The 19,722-nt window shown below is 43.3% G+C and overlaps 1 protein-coding gene across 1 annotated transcript in view; it reads left to right on the top strand.

Moving 5' to 3' along the window:
- The window catches only part of LOC145341734 (polycystin-1-like protein 2), a 118,647-nt gene that overhangs the window by 47,706 nt on the left and 51,219 nt on the right, over window positions 1-19,722 (top strand). The window contains exons 20-22 of the mRNA XM_080186595.1: window positions 11,214-11,337; window positions 13,403-13,534; window positions 16,692-16,920. Of these exons, the coding sequence (XP_080042721.1) occupies window positions 11,214-11,337; window positions 13,403-13,534; window positions 16,692-16,920 (485 nt within the window). The remainder of the gene's footprint in view (window positions 1-11,213; window positions 11,338-13,402; window positions 13,535-16,691; window positions 16,921-19,722) is intronic.

Genomic DNA, 19,722 nt, shown 5'->3' with positions numbered 1-19,722 from the left:
TTTTGTCTTGTGTGCCTTAGTAAAGATTCTTCAAACTGATTGGTCAAGAAGATGCATGGGGTGGGGGGGGTGGGGGGGGGCTGTTGGTGGGGTTCAACTGGTGTGGCGAGCTGGTAAGATTGCAAGACAGGTGAAAAACTGGCTTTGTGCCCCTGTTTCTTGTCTCCTGCGATACTACCGGCACGAAAAGCCAGTGGTGGAGGGGGTTGGGCAAGGTGATATCCGGGGATGCCGGGGCAATATTTAGGGGGTGGGGGAGAGATCAATCACTTGTATACTTGCACACAGAACATTGTGAAAACAGTGCATGTGCAATGGCACCCTTTAAATGTCATCAGGCAACTTTCCATCCACTCCTCCTACTGGCATGAATCACACTTTGCCTCATCTTTTGCACTAAGTGACATAAGATACAGTCTGAGGGCTCATCAAAAATTCTCTCCCATTTTCACACTCGTTTGGTACTTAGGATTTTTTTGTTAAGATTTCTCCCACAGCATCTGCAGGTCAGCCAGATCTCAAATCCCCGGTAAAGGATATTGCAATGTTTTTAAAAGTCCCACAGTGATGAACACTGTATGGTTTCCAAGCTGTGCCTGATATTTCACAACATGTGCCTGATATATTCCAATCTCACTTTAAAATGCGCACATATTTTGTATCCCCTTTTAAGGAGTTAAATTGTGGCTCTAAATGTTCTTTGGAACAAACTCATTTAGCAAAAATCCTTGTGGTTTAGAGGACTACAAACCAGGAACATTGTCCGTCCAGCATGTTATTATGATAACAAGCAGAAGGGACACAGTGATGCATTTTGATGACGTCTGCATCATCACACTGAGTATTTGCAAACAACCAAAGGTTAAGTTTAAGCAATCTTTCTCCTCAAAAATGAAGTAAAGCTAACTTCATGGATTTAGAAGTCAGCCATTAAAAAAATAACTTGACCAGCTGAACAATGTGTTTAAAACTAGACATAGGAGACATTTTTGTAATTAAATTCTCACAACTTCAATTTGGATCTTCCATTTTCTGTTAGCTTTTGCCAAAGTACTTAGTGTCCCACTAATTGAGCCGCAGTAGAAACCATTCCAGAGATGGCACCATCCCATAGTGAGAGAAACTTGGAGGAGACATCAAGGGAAATCATTCTCATTGATCATTACACTGACTCAGAGCTGGAACGGAACCCTGCCATTCGTCAGGAGTACGGAATACACAAGCAGTTTTTAAAAAGTGTTCGTTCGAAACAATGGGCGGAATAATCTGGAATAATGGCGAGAATACTGGAACGATCCTCGCCAATCTGTCGGTGGGGGCAGGGTGTTGGGAGGGGAAACTCTGAGGCCGGCTGCAGAGATGTCGGGCATTGTTTCGCAAGGGCGACCCAATCTCACAGTGCGCAGGGAAATTCCCTCCCCCCATGAATATCAGAAGCACCCCCATCAGCAGCATGTTCCCCCACCCCCTCCCTAGCACGGATCTCCCGCATCGGGGCATTGGTGCCCTCTGATGGGCCCCCCTGCCTAACCCCTGATATGCTCCCCAACCATGCCCCCTTCTTGGTCCAGCCCTGCACAACTCCCCTTCCACAATCGCTTTGCTCTGCTCCCCCCTCCAAAACCACCCCCCCAAATGACCCTACCTACATGACCTTACCTGCGTGACCCCCCCCCCCCCAATCATAGCCCTTCCATCCTCTCCCCCCATCATAACCCTTCTATCATAGTACCCCCCCCACATCATTGCCCCCACTCAGGCCTTTGGCACTGCCCCTGGCACAGCACTGCCAGGGTGTCCAGTGGATACTGCCTGGGTGTTAGACGGACACTGCTGGTTGGGCACTGCTCAGCCATGCCCCTGACCACCCAGGAGCTTCCGAGCCCCCCAACATCGCATCAGATTTCCACTAGTGCAGACCAGTAGTGATTCTCACCATTCTTGTGCTGCACCTGAATGTCGGAAGATCCCAGAAGCTGGGAGAATCCTGTTTTGAATGGGCTATGCATATTTAAATGCTATCTCAAACATAGAATCATAGGATCACAGAATCCCTACTGCGCAGAAGGAGGCCATTCAGCCCATCAAGTTTGCACTGACCACAATCCCGCTCAGGCCCTATTCCAGTAAACCCTTGTATTTACCCTGCTCATGCCCCTGATACTGGGAACAATTTATCAACCTAACCCGTACGTCTTTGGACAGTGGAGGGAAACCGGAGCACCCGGAGGAAACCCACACAGACACGGGGAGAATGTACAAACTCCACACGGACAGTGGCCCCAGGCCAGAATTGAACCGGGTTCCTGGCACTGTGAGGCAGCAGTGCTAACCACTGTGTCACCGTGCCATACTTGGATCCACACCTTTTCTGGGCATGATCCAGTTTGTGCCATTAGAAACGGGGATGGAATGATTGCAAACAGTTTGGCGCTGGGCACAGAACCTTTAGGCTCACATGCAATTTTCTGGGATCGGTGCAATCTGCACCAGGCGCGATGGGACTGGAAAATCACCCCCATGTATGAACTCAGCTTTGCACCATGATCCATGGAGAAGACTACATAATAATTAAATGCTTTTAAGTTTCCCTGTAAATATTTGTTTATTTTGTGTCCTTGAATCAGAAGCATAAAGGACAACGTTTTGGTTTCAGGTTGTTAATGCTCCCCCTGGCAGCAACACAATTAAAATTGAGAGTGTGACGCCTGCCAATTTATGTTCAAGTTATTCCTGCTGAGGTTTCTTCAAAGAGATTTCAAAAAAACTTTTATGTTTTTGAAGAGATTTCAATAGAAGTTAGCAATAAAATGACAGGGTATGTTTTTTGATCACAGTGCGGCTGTGATACAGAACTGGTGTTGTTTCTTTTTTTAAAGCCTCAGCCTGTTTGAACCAGCGCCGCCTGCTGGACTTAATTATTTAAGGATGGAATTTTGATTTGGTCCAAGGGAATCAGTGATAAGTTTTGAAATCTATGTTGAGAAGTCCGTGGAGTCATCAAGAAGGAAAGAAGTGCATTTATGCAGCGCCTTACACATGCTAAAGCACTTTATGGTCAATCAATTACTTTTGCAGCACGCACACTGGTGTCAGGTAAACAATCAGAGAGAGCAATGTGAGCACAGCTAAGTCCCACAAAGAGAAATGAGATGAATAACCGGGTAACCAGATAAAAGTTGGCGAATACAGTTATATAAAACGTTGGTTAGGCCACATTTGGAATACTGTGTCCAATCCTGGTCACCACACTCCCAGAAGGGTGTGGAGGCTTTGGAGAGAGTACAGGAAAGATTTACCCCAATGTTGCCTGGTATGGAGGGTATTAGCTGTGAGGAGAGATTGAATAAACTAGGAATGTTCTCCCTGGGAAGACAAAGGCTGAGGGACGGCCTGATAGAAATTTGTAAAGTTATGAGGGGCATAGAGAAGGCGAACAGTTGGAAGCTTTTTCCCAGGGCAGAAATGACAATTACAAGGGGGCACAAGTTCAAGGTAAAGGGGGGAAGGTTCAGTGGAGATGTGCAGGGGAAGTTTTTTACACAGAGAGTGGTGGGGGTCTGAAATGCACTGCCAAGTGAGGTGGTTGAGGCAGGCACGTTAGCTATGTTTAAGACTTATCTGGACAGACACATGAACAGGCAGGGAATTGAGGGATACAGGTCGGTGTCCCCTCCCAAAGTGACCTGAAGGATTGAAAGATACCTGATCTATTACTGACCTAGCCACTTGTAAAATTTCTCTGGTGGCAAATTAAAACATGCATTGGACTCTTAGACAGGCAAATAAGGAACCTAATGTCTTCTTTACACCCTCACCAATTCCCCACCCCCAACCAAATCTCCCCCCACCCCCCCAGAAATTGGATAGTGCAACCAAAGGCAGAGGCTTCTGTTTTCAATCTCAGAATTCATCCCCATGGACCCAGAGAACTGGGAAGCGAACTGATCTCACAGACTAACAATTGTGCCCCCTTTCCATTCTCTGACTTTACTTCGTTAAGGTTGAGGTATCTGTGAGGTGCTGGTCACTTGTCCAAATTATTCTAATAAGTCCCAAGGCCCAGTTTCAGGTTGGCTTCTAGCCCCCCAGTTAGGGTAAGTAATCCTGGTTTGAGACAATTGGGAAAGTTTGATCATGTGAAACTGTGACCACATGACACTTGGGCACACAATCAAATGTTTTTTGAAATGAAATTTTTGCCTTTACCTCAATATAGTCACTTGATGTAATGAATCACACGGCTTTACTTCACTCAATTCAATTACACTCCCTCCTTCCTGCTGCTTTGTTTGTTCCAGTGATAATCCTTTTGTTTTTGTTCCTTTGTCCCATATTCAACCATCAGTGGAAACATTCTTTCATTACTTACATACAGTAAGGTCATAGGTTTCACTCTGCTCCTCTCCCACTCATTACCTTACTGCTTTTGCTGCTGCTCCCGATTCTGTGGACCCAACCCTCCATGTTTACCCTATTCCTGAGCCCTCACTGCAAGCCCCCATTCCCTGGATTCTCACTTCCCAGTCTCCCTGTATTCATCCCACACGCCTCAAAGCTTTCCCACCTCTGACCTTAGAGACCCTCAATTTCAGACTACCCAGCCCCTTCTCCACATCCCACCCCACCCAGATCGCTAGGATCTGAGCAGCGACCAATAACCAGTTTTGTGAGAGCTGGGAATTGATACTGTTTTTTAAAATAATGCAATTTACTCCCCTTCTGACTCCCAACGCCAGGCTTCCAATTAGTCATTATTTATAATTCCTCACAAAGATATCAGTTGGTCATGGGATTTACTCAACTGTAAAATTAAATCACTAAGCTTCCTGACTACTGAAGGCAGTGCTTGGGATAGAAATATCTGATTCTCTGAAATTGCTGCTCCTTTTAGCTCGGTTGGTAAAGCACAGTCAGACCAGATACTTTGTGCAGGGCATTTCAGGAACAAATACAATGTTCAAAAGGAATGTTATGACTGGTCCCCAGGTGATGGTCCCCAAACTTTTTGACCCATTTATTAAATTGCAGTTGGAATACCCCCAAATTGTTGCGATCCCCAGGTGAGGGGGGGTAAACTGGCCCCCCCTTCTTCATTCAGCCCTGTCGATTGGCCGCGACAAGATTAATGCAGAAAAAAAAGAGGATCCCTTCCTTTACAGATAACTTTCCCCAATCCCACTATTTATGGTTTGAAGGGAGCCAACTTAAGCCAGGCTTTCTTGAGTAAAAGAAAGAGTACGTTGATTAATTACTAAATACGACGAAATGGTAAAACACATGCATGTACACCCATACAGATTAGAAATGAAGATTGAGCCCCAAGCAAGTAAACAGAAGAATGTGAAACAGTCCTTGGGTTTCTGTGGGAAGCAGCTGATAAAATGTTGAGATTCGAGATTCAAATAATGTTGACTTCAGCAAATGAATTGTTGGTTTTGAGATTCTGGTTTTCTGCTGTCTGTTTGAGAAGCTTCCTTGTTTCCCTTTTCAGCTGTGGTTTGGCTGCCTTGGTTTGTTTCAACAATCAGAATGACAGCATATGCAAATCTTTGCAGGGATTGGGTCTTCTGGCTTTTCTCCAGTATTACTCACTTACACACCCAGGACCAAATTTTGCAGTTAACTTTTATCTCTATCTTTGCATATTCCTGGAAGGCAGAAGTCCCAAATTTGTCTGGAAAATTGCTCACAGGGGAGCATTCCTGCTGAGATGGGGTGGCACCATTGCACAGTGGTTAGCACTGCTGTTTCACAGCTTCAGGGACCTGGGTTCGATTCCCGGCTTGGGTCACTATCTGTGTGGATTTTGCACATTCTCCTCATGTCTGTGTGGGTTTCCTCTGGGTGCTCCAGTTTCGTCCCACAGTCCAAAGATATGCAGCTTAGGTTGATTGGCCATACTAAAAATTGCTCCTTAGAGTAGTGAGATGCATAGGTTAGGGGGATTAGTGGGTAAATATGTAGGGATATGAGGGTAGGGCCTGGGTGGGATTGTGGTCGGTGCAGACTCAATGGGCCGAATGGCACTGTAGGGTTTCTATGATTTCTATGATGATACACATCTCCCATTGTCTCCATAGGAAATGACAATTATTTCTGGACAGCATTCGTACTATGGTGTATCTTTGTCTGGGAGCAGGGTATCATTTGTTTGCCCTTCTCTTAATATAAACCACCAAGGATTCAGTCTGTGACTGAATGTACATTCTCACCCATCTTTGGCGTATGTCCATTATTTAAAATCCATAGATCTCATTTAAAGTTCAATAACTTGCATAACTTGGTGTTTTTTCCTACATCATCATGACAACCCCAATAACTTGGTTTAATATTTCTTCAATAAGAAGGCATCTGCCCCTATTAAAACTTTGAATTCTCAATAGGTATACAATTCCTGCAGTGGGGCTTGAACCTACAATCTTTCGACTGTCATTGATCAATGCTGATATAAGCCTGCCCCTTGATGGTATTAACTCATTAGAGATCAGCAATTTCCCTCAAGTAAATCTGATGCCAGAGTGAAACTGAATCAAATTGGGACTGAAACAAAGAGCTGGATGTCACTCAGGGCACATTACTCACTACCCATCCATCCACCCATTCACCCCAATTGCAAGAGTCAGCCGGCAACCAATACACCGAACAGAAGTAGCCTTAATGGGCTGAAAAGGCTGAGAGTGGGACTTCTGCCCCTTTAGTTGTTCTCTGGCCAGTGGTGGCAGCTCTACCAGTCCCAGCAATGTCAGAACTGAGCAATGGATGATGCTGGGTCTGCAAGCAGCTCCATAGTGCTGGCAGCCATGGTGCCTGGCCTCAGGTGAGTCGGAGGTTTGGGGCCCGGGAGAGTTTGGGCAGAGGGAATGGGCGAAGGAGTGGGAGTGTGTATTTTGGAGATCAGGTGAGGAGAAACAAATTGGAGTAACATCCTGGGTGGATGCCACTGATGTGCAAAGGGCACCCCCTGAAAGCTGTGCTCCTTTACAAGATTCTTTAAAAAAAATAGGCCGGTGCACTCCATTGTACCTGCCCACGCTAGCTACTTTATGGTGTGACTAGTGTACTTTTAGGGACCTTTGCCTTGAAAACAAGCTCAATTGCTCCTTAGTAAGCTTTTTCAAAATGGCGGGCAGGCTGCTGTTTTCGTCATCTCCCCACATAACACATAACAGCTCATTGGGTGGGTGGGAAGGTGGTGGCCTTGCCGCTCCTTGTGTTTTACAAGCTCCCCCACCACCGCTGCCAAAAACATGCCCAGCAGGGGTCCAGGTATTCCAGTCCCAGGATTGAGCAATGAGAATTCATCATGGTGACATTTGCTGAACTGAGGGAAGGGAGTTAGATGCAGAGCATTCCTTTAAGAATTAGGAAGCGTGAGCGGTGAGTGAACTTCAAGGGGAATGTGTCTCGGTGAATAATGGGTGTGGTTGCTGGAGCGATGAGTCAATGCCTCTCGGAAGGAGGATAAATAATATTTTATTTGGAAATATGCCAGTCAGCTTTCTCCATACAGAAAAACCCTAGAGTCACAATTTCTCCTCTCATTTTTACATCAGAGGTATTAACTGTGAGGCAAAAAATAGTGCGGTATATAGTAAATGAAAATACATAATTTATAACGTATAAAATTTAAAATTTTCTAACATTAAATGCTTCTAGCTTCCCTCTACCCAGAAATATCATGGGAAAGGTACAAGGCATTTCCTCAGTCAGGGAGCTTCATCCAGATTCATTCTGGACTGACTTTGGACTTTCTCGATAACTATGGCATTGGTGCAAAATGAAACAATTTCTCACAAGCAGTAGCATTGTAGTTAAAACGCATTGTGTTGGTTTATCCTTGTAACATCCGTGTAAACCTGGCAGAATTGACCAAAACAGCACAATCGGGGTATTTAAAAAAATCAGTGAGTTTATTAAGTTTATTTATTTATTAGTCACAAGTAAGGTTTACATTAACACTGCAATGAAGTTACTGTGAAAATCCTCTAGTCGCCACGCTCCGGCACCTGTTCAGTTCAATGCACCTAACCAGTGCATCTTTCAGAATGTGGGGGGTAACCAGAGCACCCGGAGGAAACTCACACAGACACAAGGAGAATGTGCAAACTCCACACAGACAGTGACCCAAGCCAGGAATCAAACCCAAGTCCCTGGTGGTGTGAAGCAGCAGTGCTAACCACTGTGCTACCGTGCCTCCCCTTATCTTTAAGGTCACCAACACTTGGGGCACGATCTTACTAACCACGCACACCACGCCCCTGCTGCAACGAGGTTGGAGAATTTGGCGCCCAGCCAAATCACCATTCACTGCAGCGGGATGGGAAAATCCCACTGGCATGAACGGCTGTAAGATTCCAGCCTTGGTATTAGATACATTATTTTACATTGGTTTAAGATTCGATTCGCCTGATTTAGCCCTGCCCACCGAGCTGGCCAGGCCCTGGCTGAGATTGCAAGATGGTGCCAGCTACACTAAATCAAGAAGGCCCTTCGAATTGTATTTATTTTCTTCTGCACATGGGCCCGGGTCGGCACGTTTCAAAACGGTTTTCAGTTCAATATGCTCAGAATCTGGCTGATGTACACCAGTGAAACAAACAAATGGTTCTGTATAGAAACTAGAAGTAGAAATAGACCATTTGACCCTTCAAGACTGCTCTGCCATTCATTTTGATCACGGCTGATCATCAAAGACAATATCCTGATTCCCCCTTCCACCCCATATCCCTTGATCCCTTTATGCAATTTCTTCTTTAAATCAGACAGTGTTTTAGCCTCAACTGCACTGGTTTCTTTTTTAGTCATCTTCAATTAATTTAAATTAGATATTCAGAGGTGGAGGACTAGCCACTTATTAAAGACACCTCCCATTGCTGATAAACCCAGTTTTAGAGGTGTTGATAAATTACACCAGCGATCAACCTTTACCTACATCAGGGAATACTTAAAGTGACAATTACTTTCTATTACACTGTCCAATTGCAGTTGTCTATGGAAAATTTTACATTTTTTGAAGAATTAAGTTAACTTTTCAGAAACTTGAACTGTCGCTCGAAGCAGCACAAGTTTAAATATATTTTGAATGTAATTTCCTGATTTGCATGCAAAGCGAAGATTCTACCTTACTATTTTGATTTGTAGGTAAAATTTCCATGATATTTTCCAAGTTTAATGTTTTTTAAAGTTTATCATTTTTTATTATTAGTCACAAGTAAGGCTTTACTTTAACATTGCAGTGAAGTTACTGTGAAATTCCCCTAGTCGCCATATCCCGGTACCTGTTCAGGTCAATGCACCTAACCAGCATATCTTCAGACTGTGGGAGGAAAGTGGAGTACCTAGACAAAACCCATGCAGACACAAGGAGAATGTGCAAACTCTACACAGACAGGGACCCAAGCCACGAATTGAACCTGAGTCCCTGGCGCTGTGAGGCAGCTGTGCGAACCACTGTGTCACCATGCCGCCCCACTGTGTCACCGTGCCGCCCCACTGTGTCACCGTGCCGCCCCACTGTGTCACCGTGCTCCAACATATCGTCTTATATAAACATTTGGATTGTTTCCCATTTTATAAACTTAGTTAAAATTTATTACAAGGTATAAACTAGACCTTGAAAGGAATCCACATTTATTACCTTCATATGAATTGAAGCCGGTGAGATATGAAACCAGATGAAAGCACAATACAACTCTTATAAAACTTAAAATGAAGAAAGAGAGTTCCGTTTAAATCTAGTGCAGAAGTATTAGTGGAGGGTTAATATGTCACCTAAAAAACTTTAACAAACTGGATTTAATGTGTAAATTGTTAATATAACAGGGTAGGAATTCATCTGGGTAGTATCTGGAAATGGGAAAAATAACATCAGCTACCTGTTACACCCACCACTTGGTAGCCAGTTTCAATGATGTCAATAGAACTGAATAGCAGGCAGCAAGTATACCAGATGTCAAAAGTTGCCTGATTCTCACTACAATCTAAAACTGAATTCTACTTCAAAGAATTTCCAATAAGGTGTAGCTAATATTAATGGTATCAATCACTCTCTTATATTTCCTTCAGGCAGTCCAACGTATGAAAAGATCACAAACTGTGATCAAATTTACACATGGACATACCGCAAACATAAAGATAAATGCAAAATATTGCAGATGTTGGAATCTGAAACAAAAACAGAATTATGCTGGAAAATCTCAGCAGGTCTGACAGCTCTGACAAAGAGTCATCTAGACTGGAAACATTGGCTCTACTCTCTCTTCACAGATGCTGTCAGACCTGGTGAGATTTTTCCAGCACTTTTTTGTTTTTGTTACTTACCCCAGACATACTCTTTTCCATCTTCTTCTGTCAGGAAAAAGATACAAAAGCCTGAGATCAGGTTTTAACTGACTCAAGAACAGCTTCTTCAATGCTAACACCAGACTTTTGAAAGGACCCAGACAGCAAAGAGCTCCAATGTAACCCAATGAATGTAGCCCAATCCATCACAAACCAGCCTCCCATCCATTGACTCTGTCTACACTTCCCACTGCCTCGGAAAAGCAGCAAGTATAATTAAGGACCCGTGCATTCGGACATACTCTCTTCCACATTCTTCCGTTGAGAAAAAGATACAAAAGTTTGAGATTACGTATCAACCAACTCAAGAACTACTTCTTCCTTGCTGCCATCAGACTTTTGAATGGACCTATCTTATATTAAGTTGATCTTTCTATGACTCTAACACTATATTCTGCACCTACTCCTTTCCTTCTCCCCTATGTACTCAATGAAGAGTATGCTTGTCTGTATCACACGCAAGAAACAATACTTTTTACTGCATCCCAATACATGTGGCAATAATAAATCAAATCAGATATGTTAAGCTGATCTTTTTCTACACCCTAGCTATGACTGCAACACTATATTCTGCATCCTCTCCTTTCTCTGTCTCCTATGTACACTATGAATGGTATGTTTTGTCTGTTTAGCTCACAAGAAACAATACTTTTCACCGCAGCCCAATACATTTGATAGTAATAAATCAAATCACATCAAACCTGGTGCAGGTTATGGGAGAACACCAAGGTAAACATTATTATTCAAAACCTAGAAGTTATTCATGTTTAATTGATTGGTATTATGAATTTTTTTTGCGTTGATCATGCAGGGAACTTTTATCAGTTAAATCTTGACATAAAGTGAATTGCTGTTGATTGTGTTTGAAGGATGGCAGCAGATAGTGCAGAAGAAAATTCCATCATGCTGTCTGATTCCGCTATGACAAGTTTCACGCTTCCAGCTTTCCGGTCTCTGAATGTTAAAGATGACATGGACACAGTTGATGTGCGGGTGAGTATAATGCACCATATATGAAGCTGTATCCACTATGTTATTCTTATGTGCCTATTTGAATGGAAAGGCTAAAATTTCGATTTAATCTAAAATTGGTTGAACAATCGCACTGGGTGAACACATGGGAGAAGGGTAATTTTGAGCAACTTTCCTGGTCTTTCATAAATCTGTTAAAACAAACCCCAAGAAACTTAGCTGGTTTGTCAATGGCCTGCGGTGGACCTTTCATGATTGCTGAGTAGGCTGCTTAACATCCAGTATCAGTGGTGAATGTGAATCAGGCATCAGGATCCTAAAGCTTGTGTAGAACTTCCAATTTGCATATTTTAAGTTGGCTCCCACATGAAACTGCAGGTCATCTGGTTTGCCCAAAATGGAATGGGTAAATTATCATAGAATCATAGAGCGCCATCTTGCAGAAAGAGGCCATTCAGCCCATCGAGTCTGCACTGACAACAATCTCACCCAGGCCCGAACCCCATATATTTACCCCTTTAATTTACGCATCCTGGGACACTAAGGGGCAAATTAGTTTGGCCAATCAACCGAACCCACACATCTTTGGACTGTGGGAGGAAGCCTGAGCACCCGGAAGAAATCCACGCAGACGTGGAGACAATATGCAAACTCCACACAGACAGTGACCCAAGCCAGGAATCGAACCCAGGACCCTGGAGCTGTGAAGCAGCAGTGCTAACTACTGTGCCACCCCAACTAGATTGTTGCCACTATTGCCACTATCTAGTTCATTGGTCATGTGAATATATTCAAGGTAAATTTTAGTTCTGAGGACATTGAAGTTTATCGGTAAAAATAGAGATAAGTGTTAAGTAAGTTAAAGCAGTTTGAAGGCTATGATGCTTAAAAGGTTGGCAGCATGTTGACTTAAATGGTTAACAGCTGGAAAGATAAGAGCCTAAAACAGCAGGTGAACTTACCTAGCTGGACAGCGTGAGACATGGGGTGGGATTCTCCGACCTCCCAGTGCATATTTCTTGATGGTGGGTGGCAGTGTACACTTTGCTGGTGGCAGGATTCTCTGTCAATGGGATTCCCCATTGAAGGCATCCCAAACTGCTCGGAAGCCTCCCGGTGAGCCTGCATTGCTGGAGAGGCCGGAGAATTACTTAGGTCTCTGGACTCTATTCAATATTAGAAGGGTCTTCAGTCTCAAGTATTAGTAGGTGGGAGTTTTAATTCACCACGCTAATGTCACACACAGCCTCAGGAATTATCAGGCATTAATTCCTTCCCACCTAGAACAAGAGCTGAAATCTATGAAAATACTTTGAAGAAAAGAACAGCCTTCCCCTCTGAATTTCAGCAGGTTTGTGACCAATTTATAGCTGTAATTAGGATCAGTTTGTTCTCAGAGCTGTTGCAGAAGAAACTCTGGTTTTAACATTGCAATAAATGTATTAAAAATGCACTGAATTATCTTCGTTAATTCTGCTTTATTTAGTCCATTAATGTTGGTTGAACCAAGTCAAAGTCGACAGAGAAGAAAATCGGCCAGAGTGCAACACGACAGCTCAGTGACTATCACTGATTGCTGTGCAGATACATGGATTTGGGCCAGTATCTGTGGGAGTTTGCGCATTCTCCCCGTGCTTGCATGGGTTTTCTCCGGGCCCTTCAGTTTCCTCCCACACCCCAAAGATGTGCTCTTAGGCTGATTGGTGTAACAAATTGTCCCTAAATTAGCCTCCCCTGGTTTCCAATGTGGAGTGCCATAAGCATAGACAAGGGCCACGGGTGGAGGAGGGAACTCACAATGTTAAAACGGCGACACGGGCTCGTTGGGCTGAAGGGCCTGTTTCCCGTGCTGTGTTGTTCTTTGTTCTTTGTAGTGTAAAGTGAGCAGCTGATTCACAATCACTGGCTTTTTGTCACTGCCTGAGGTGAAAGGTCACCCCTTCCAATCTTACTGTATGGAATTCCAGGATTTGTACTGTTGTTTTAGGGACGGCAATTACTCTGTTTTTTTCACTGAAAAATCACAACCCAGTATCTTTGATCTGAATTGAAATTCAGCAAGTAGCAAAACTTTATCTTTGTTCAGGTGGTGAGCTTCTCGGTGAACCCTTTCACATGGGCGAGCAAGAATGAAGTCTCAGGAGCTGTGAGTGGTCTGACACTGACGTCAGTAAATGGCACGGTTCATTCTGTCTGGAATCTGACAGAGGAAATTGAGGTAAATCTATGAGCTATGTTCCTTTGTTTCCATCATCAAGAAAGTCTTGATATTTGAGGGGGGATTTTAACACTGGGGCCAACTGGGGAGAGGCAGGTTGGGAAAGAAGTCAAATCTCTAACTCACCTCCATCTGCCCACTTTCAGTTTTAATAGTTCAATAGCATCACCAATAAGAATTTCCAGGCTAATGTACAGTTGAGGCTTTTCTAACCAATAGTATTTCTCAAAATTGTAAACAAAAGTTGTGGGCAGGCAAGTTTATTTCAAAGTATCACAAGTGGAGTCATAGATATTTACAACATGGAAACAGGCCCTTTGGCCCAACTTGTCCATGTCGCCCTTTTTTTATAAACCCCTAAGCTAATCCCAATGGCCTGTATTTGGCCCATATCCTCTATACCTATCTCATCCATGTAACTTTCTAAATGCTTTTTAAAGGACAAAATTGTACCTGCCTCTACCATTGCCTCTGGCAGCTTGTTCCACACACTCACCACCTTCTGTGTGAAAAAATTGCCCCATCTGGACACTTTTGTATCTCTCCCCCTCACCCTAAACCTATGCCCTCTAGTTTTAGATTCTCCTACTTTTCGGAAAAGATATTGACTGTAATCAATATCTAGCTGGTCTGTGCCTTTCATTATTTTATAGACCTCTGTAAGATTGCCCCTCAGCCTTCTACGCTCCAGAGAAAAATGTCCCAGTCTATCCAGCCTCTCCTTCTAACTCAAGCCATCAAGTCCCAGTAGCATCCTAGTAAATCTTTTCTGCACTCTTTCTAGTTTAATAATATCCTTTCTATAATAGAGTGAACTGTACACAGCATTCCAAATGTGGCCTTACCAATGTCTTGTACAATTTCAAGTCCTGCATTCAATGTTCTGACCAAGTAGGTTTACATTAATACTGCAATGAAGTTACTGTGAAAATTCCCTAGTCGGCACATTCCAGTGCCTATTCGGATACACTGAGGGAGAATTTAGCATGGCCAATCCACCTAACCAGCACTTCTTTCGGACTTTCCAACCTTTCCTGCTAGCAAGACCTTCCAGTCCTGTCAAATTCAATCCCCCATTACAGGTTTCCTGGCACCAGGGTGGGCAAGTTATGCAAAAGACCGTAGGCTTCGGCAGGACCAGAAAATCCCACTGGCCACCAAAGGCTCGCCCCATCTGCCAAGATAAAACCCACCACGGGGTTGCTGGAACACCTTGATCTGTGGTGCCAAAGACTTGAGCTCAGGACTAGCTATTCTATTTACAACTTCTCAGATACTGAGGTAGTACGTACCCAGATGCAAAAAGAACTACATCAACTCAGGTATGAGTTGATAAGTGACAAGTAGCATTCACGCCGTAGAGATACAAGGCAAATACTGTCTCCTGTAAGAAACAATACGAAACATCTCCCCTGAACAGTCATATAAAAAAAATTTAACCAGTTGCCATCACTGAATCCCCACCATCCTAGGGGTTACCATTGTCCAGAAACTGAGCTGAACCAGTCATATAAATACTGTGACTACCAAAAGCTTGGAATTTTGAATTAATAACTAAAAACAGTGGCACCGTGGTTAGCACTACTGCCTCACAGCACCAGGGACCTGGGTTCAATTCCCATCTTGGGTCACAGTCTGAGCGGAGTCTGCACATTCTCCTTGTCATGATGTGGGTATGCCGGCGTTGGACTGGTGTAAACACAGTAAAAAGTCTGACAACACCAGGTTTTAGTCCAACCTATTTATTTGATAATATACTCACAAGCTTTCGGGGTTAGTCCCTTCGTCACCTCGAAGGGACTAACCCCGAAAGCTTGTGAGTATATTATCAAATAAATAGGTTGGACTAAAACCTGGTGTTGTCAGACTTTTTACTGCATTCTCCTTGTGCCAGTGTGGGTTTCCTCCCGCAGTCCAAAAGACATGCTGGTTAGGTGCATTGGCCACGCTAAATTCTCTCTGCGTATTCAAACGTGTGCCAGACTGTGGTGACTAGGGCATTCTCACAGTGATTTCATTGCAGTGTTAATGTAAGCCTATTTGTGATACTAATAAATGAATGTAAACCTCCTGCCTCTGCAAAGCCAATCCATGCTCTATAAGGCACAAGTTGGGAGTGTGATAGAATACTCTCTGTTTGCCTGGATGAGTGCAGCTCTAACAACATTCAAGAAGTTTGACAAAATCCAGGACTAAGAAGTCCACTTGATTGGAATCCATCCACCACTTAAACATTCAAGCTCTCCACCACCACTAGCACACAGTGGCAGCAGGGTGTACCATCTACAAAGGTGCACTGCAGCAACTCACTGAGGCTCCTTTTGACAGCACCTTCCAAATTTGCAGCTTCCGCCACATAGATCAACACATCCAACAGAGCGATGTTATTACTTCACTATCACTGGGTCAAAATCCTGGAGCTCCCTAACAGCACTGTGGGAGTATCTATATCAAGTGGACTGCAGCAGTTCAAAGGGATAATAAGCAATAGGCAATAATGCTCATCTTTTTAATAATGCTCCCATTCCAGGAACAAACACTGAAAATTATCTCAGCAAAAATTATAATATTTAAAAAATATATTTGGTTTCATTTATTACAGTCACTTGTATTAACACACAGTGAAAAGTATTGTTTCTTGCACGCTATACAGACAAAGCATATTGTTCATAGAGAAGGAAACGAGAGAGTGAACGAGAGTAAAAGATAGAATTAGAAAGTATGCTGGGCACAGCTTGCAAGAAGTTGCCTCGCCCCAGCACCATCTCGGAGGGAGAAAGGGAACGTAGATTACTGTGGTGTGTCACTCTGCCCATTTCTAAGCGAGCTTTAGTTATTTATAGTTCTTTCAGGGAAATTCTGGTAATATTGGAGTGGGGTCAGTTCAATAACGTGTTTTTGAACCATTGTTAAAAAATATCCATTTAAATTGGATTCCAAATGCCAAACAGTTCATTAGAAAGTAATTTTTAAGTTTCTTACAAGAGGTAACAGTAGAGCATGTTTGTCTCGGAAGAAGCACATGAAGATAAAGAGCCAAGAAGTATTTGACAGCACTGTATCGAATTCTACCAGAGAATTCAAAAATAAATTGAGAATAAGGTGGGACCATATTTCCATAACTTTTGAATTGTAAAAGAGTTTGTTTCTATCACAGATAATACTTCCCAGGCCTAATATGATGCATGAGAATCGGACTGAATTTAAGCTGGTAAACAATCTTACCACCGTCCAAGTGAATGTAACCTCAGACAGCGGAACCCTACTGATTCACCTGGATCCTGAGCAAAGTATTCCCCTGCTCCTATACTTGAACTATGAAGTTGAACCCAATGAGACCAGCTTTCTACTTACCACACAACTACCTAACATTAAGTACACTGGAGGTAAGGGCAAGAGAAAGAGTAAAACAATTAACAAACCTTCACAAGGAAGATAGGCGACAGGAAAACAAGCAAAAGGACCCTTTTCCATCTTAATGTTTCATTTTTCTGAAGAAGAGTCATATTAGACTTAAAACATTAACTCTGTTATTGTCTCTCCACAGAAAGTTTTCCCAGAATTTTCAGTTGTTACCTTTGTAGCTGTGTGCACAGAGTGCCACATTATATAAAAACGCAAGAGTTCTAAAGCATAGGAGGAAAGCATTTAGGCCTTCCCACTCATGTCAACTCTCTGAATGAGCTATCTCTAAAGTCCCATTTCCTTACGCCTGCTGATTTATATGGAATAGAACATTAGAAAATGTAATGAAAATGTACGACTGGTGAATGTGATGCTTCTAATCTATCAGAGTCAGAAAAAAAAGCAACGAGAGAACAGTAGGTTGAAAAATTCTTCAATCCTTCCAAATGTTTTCTACTATTTATGAGATTAAAACAGATCATCAAAATCAGTATTTCAAGTGTTGGTTAAATCTAGCTAAAATGGACAATATTTCTAACTATAACTTGACTAAAAAGATTAAATTAAGAAGTTTAACTGATTTGGTCAGCTTGACGGTGCAGAGGGACCTCGGGGTCCTTGTGCATGAGTCACAAAAACCCAGCTTGCAGGTGCAGCAGGTGGTCAGGAAGGCGAATGGGATGCTGGCCTTCATCGCGAGGGGGATTGAATATAAAAGTAGGGAGGTCTTGCTGCGGCTGTATAGGGCATTGGTGAGGCCGCAGCTGGAGTACTGTGTGCAGTTTTGGGCGCCGTACTTACGCAAGGATATTTTGGCCTTGGAGGGAGTGCAGAGGAGGTTTACTAGGCTGATGCCGGAGTTGAGGGGGTTGAGCTATGAGGAGAGGCTGAATAAATTAGGCTTGTACTCGTTAGAGTTTAGAAGAATGAGGGGAGATCTCATTGAGACGTATAAGATGATGAATGGGATGGATAGGATAGAGGTGGAGAGACTCTTCTCGCTCAGAAAGGATAGTAGGACTAGGGGGCACAGCCTCAAGATAAAGGGGGGAACGGTTTAGAACGGAGTTGAGGAGGAACTTCTTCACCCAAAGGGTGGTGAATCTCTGGAATTCTCTGCCAGTTGAAGTGGTGGAGGCTACCTCGCTAAATATTTTTAAGAAGCGGGTTGATGGGTTTTTGATAAGAGAGGGGATTAAGGGTTATGGGGAGAGGGCGGGAATGTGGAACTGAGCCACGACAGATCAGCCATGATCTTATTGAATGGCGGGGCAGGCTCGAAGGGCTAGTTGGCCTACTCCTGCTCCTATTTCTTATGTTCTTATGTTCTTGAATCAGCAGTTTTGGTCATATACCTTTAGTAAGGACTGTGTTTTCATTATATTTGAACAGTTAGTTTTTTCAGAGTAATGTCAGAGTTTACATTTTTTTTCATTCGTGGGATGTGGGCATCGCTGGCTGGCCAGCATTTATTGCTCATTCCTGGTAGCCTGGGGGCAGTTGAGAGTCAACCACATTGCTGTAGCTCTGGAGCTCTGGCCAGACTGGGTAAGGACAGCAGATTCCCTTCTCTAAAGAGCATTAGTGAATCAGAAGGGATTTTCCCAAAAATTGACAATGGCTTCATGGTCATCAGTAAATTCTTAATTCCAGATTATTTTTATTGAGTTCAAGTTCCATCACCAGGATTCGAGCCCGGGTCACCAGAACATTAGTTGAGTTTCTGGATTAATAGTTTAGTGACAATACCACTGGGCTATTGCCTCCCCAAACCATGTGTTGTAGATTGACAGACCTCACTTACAGCCTGTCAAAGATCATTTGATTGTCCTGTAGTTTACCTAATTAATCTGAACATAGGATCTCAACAGTGCAGAAGTCTGCACTAATAACAATCCCACCCAGATCTTGTTCTCCCTGATACCAAGGGGCTATTTAGTATGGTCAAACAACCGAACCCGCACATCTTTGGAGTATGGGAGAAAATCAGAGCACCCAGAGGAAAACCAGGCAGAAAGGGACAGAATGTGCAAACTCCACAAGTCACCCGAGGCCGGAATTGAACCCTGCTCCCCTGAGGCAGTGGTGCTAACCACTGTACCATCATCTCTCCTGCCTGAATTCTGGAGTGATATACAGAATGTAGGTGACCTGTTCTTAATGGGTTTCTCAAAATCAATGGTGATATGTTCTTTTTTTCAGCAATTGCAGTGTCATCGTGCCACTCTAACAAGTTCAGTTGAAACTGGGTTGAATTTAATTCTGAAGTATCCACAACCCTGGTTATTCTATTATGTATCTTTTGGGAAGTTATGATTAATACACACATTGGTCCATTTTATTCATTTAATTTTACTTCCTTGATGCGTTCTTTTACAAATACTTGCACCTGTATATTGTGCAAAGCTGAATTCTGTTCAAGCTCAAATATGGTTATTCATGACATGGTGGCACAGTGGTTAGCACTGCTGCCTAACAGCACCAGAGACCCTAGTTCAATTCTGGCTTGTGTCACTGTCTGTGTGGAGTTTGCACATTCTCCCCGTGTCTATGTGGGTTTCCTCCGTTTGCTCCCACAGTCCAAAGATGTGTGGGTTAGGTGGATCGGTCATGGTAAATTGCCTCTTAGTGTCAGGGGGACTAGCTAGGGTAAATGCATAGGGTTATGGGGATAAGGCTTGGGTGGGATTGTGGTTGGTGCAGACTTGATGGGCCAGATGGCCTCCTTCTGCACTGTAGAATTCTATGAACAGAAATTTTATTCAGATGTGAGCATATTTCAG

This window comes from Carcharhinus amblyrhynchos, chromosome 4 (assembly GCF_965287045.1).
Source record: "Carcharhinus amblyrhynchos chromosome 4, sCarAmb.v2.hapA, whole genome shotgun sequence".
Lineage (NCBI taxonomy): Eukaryota > Metazoa > Chordata > Chondrichthyes > Carcharhiniformes > Carcharhinidae > Carcharhinus > Carcharhinus amblyrhynchos.
The sequence above is the reverse complement of the archived record's forward strand: the minus strand, read 5'-3'. Positions and strand labels throughout refer to the sequence as shown.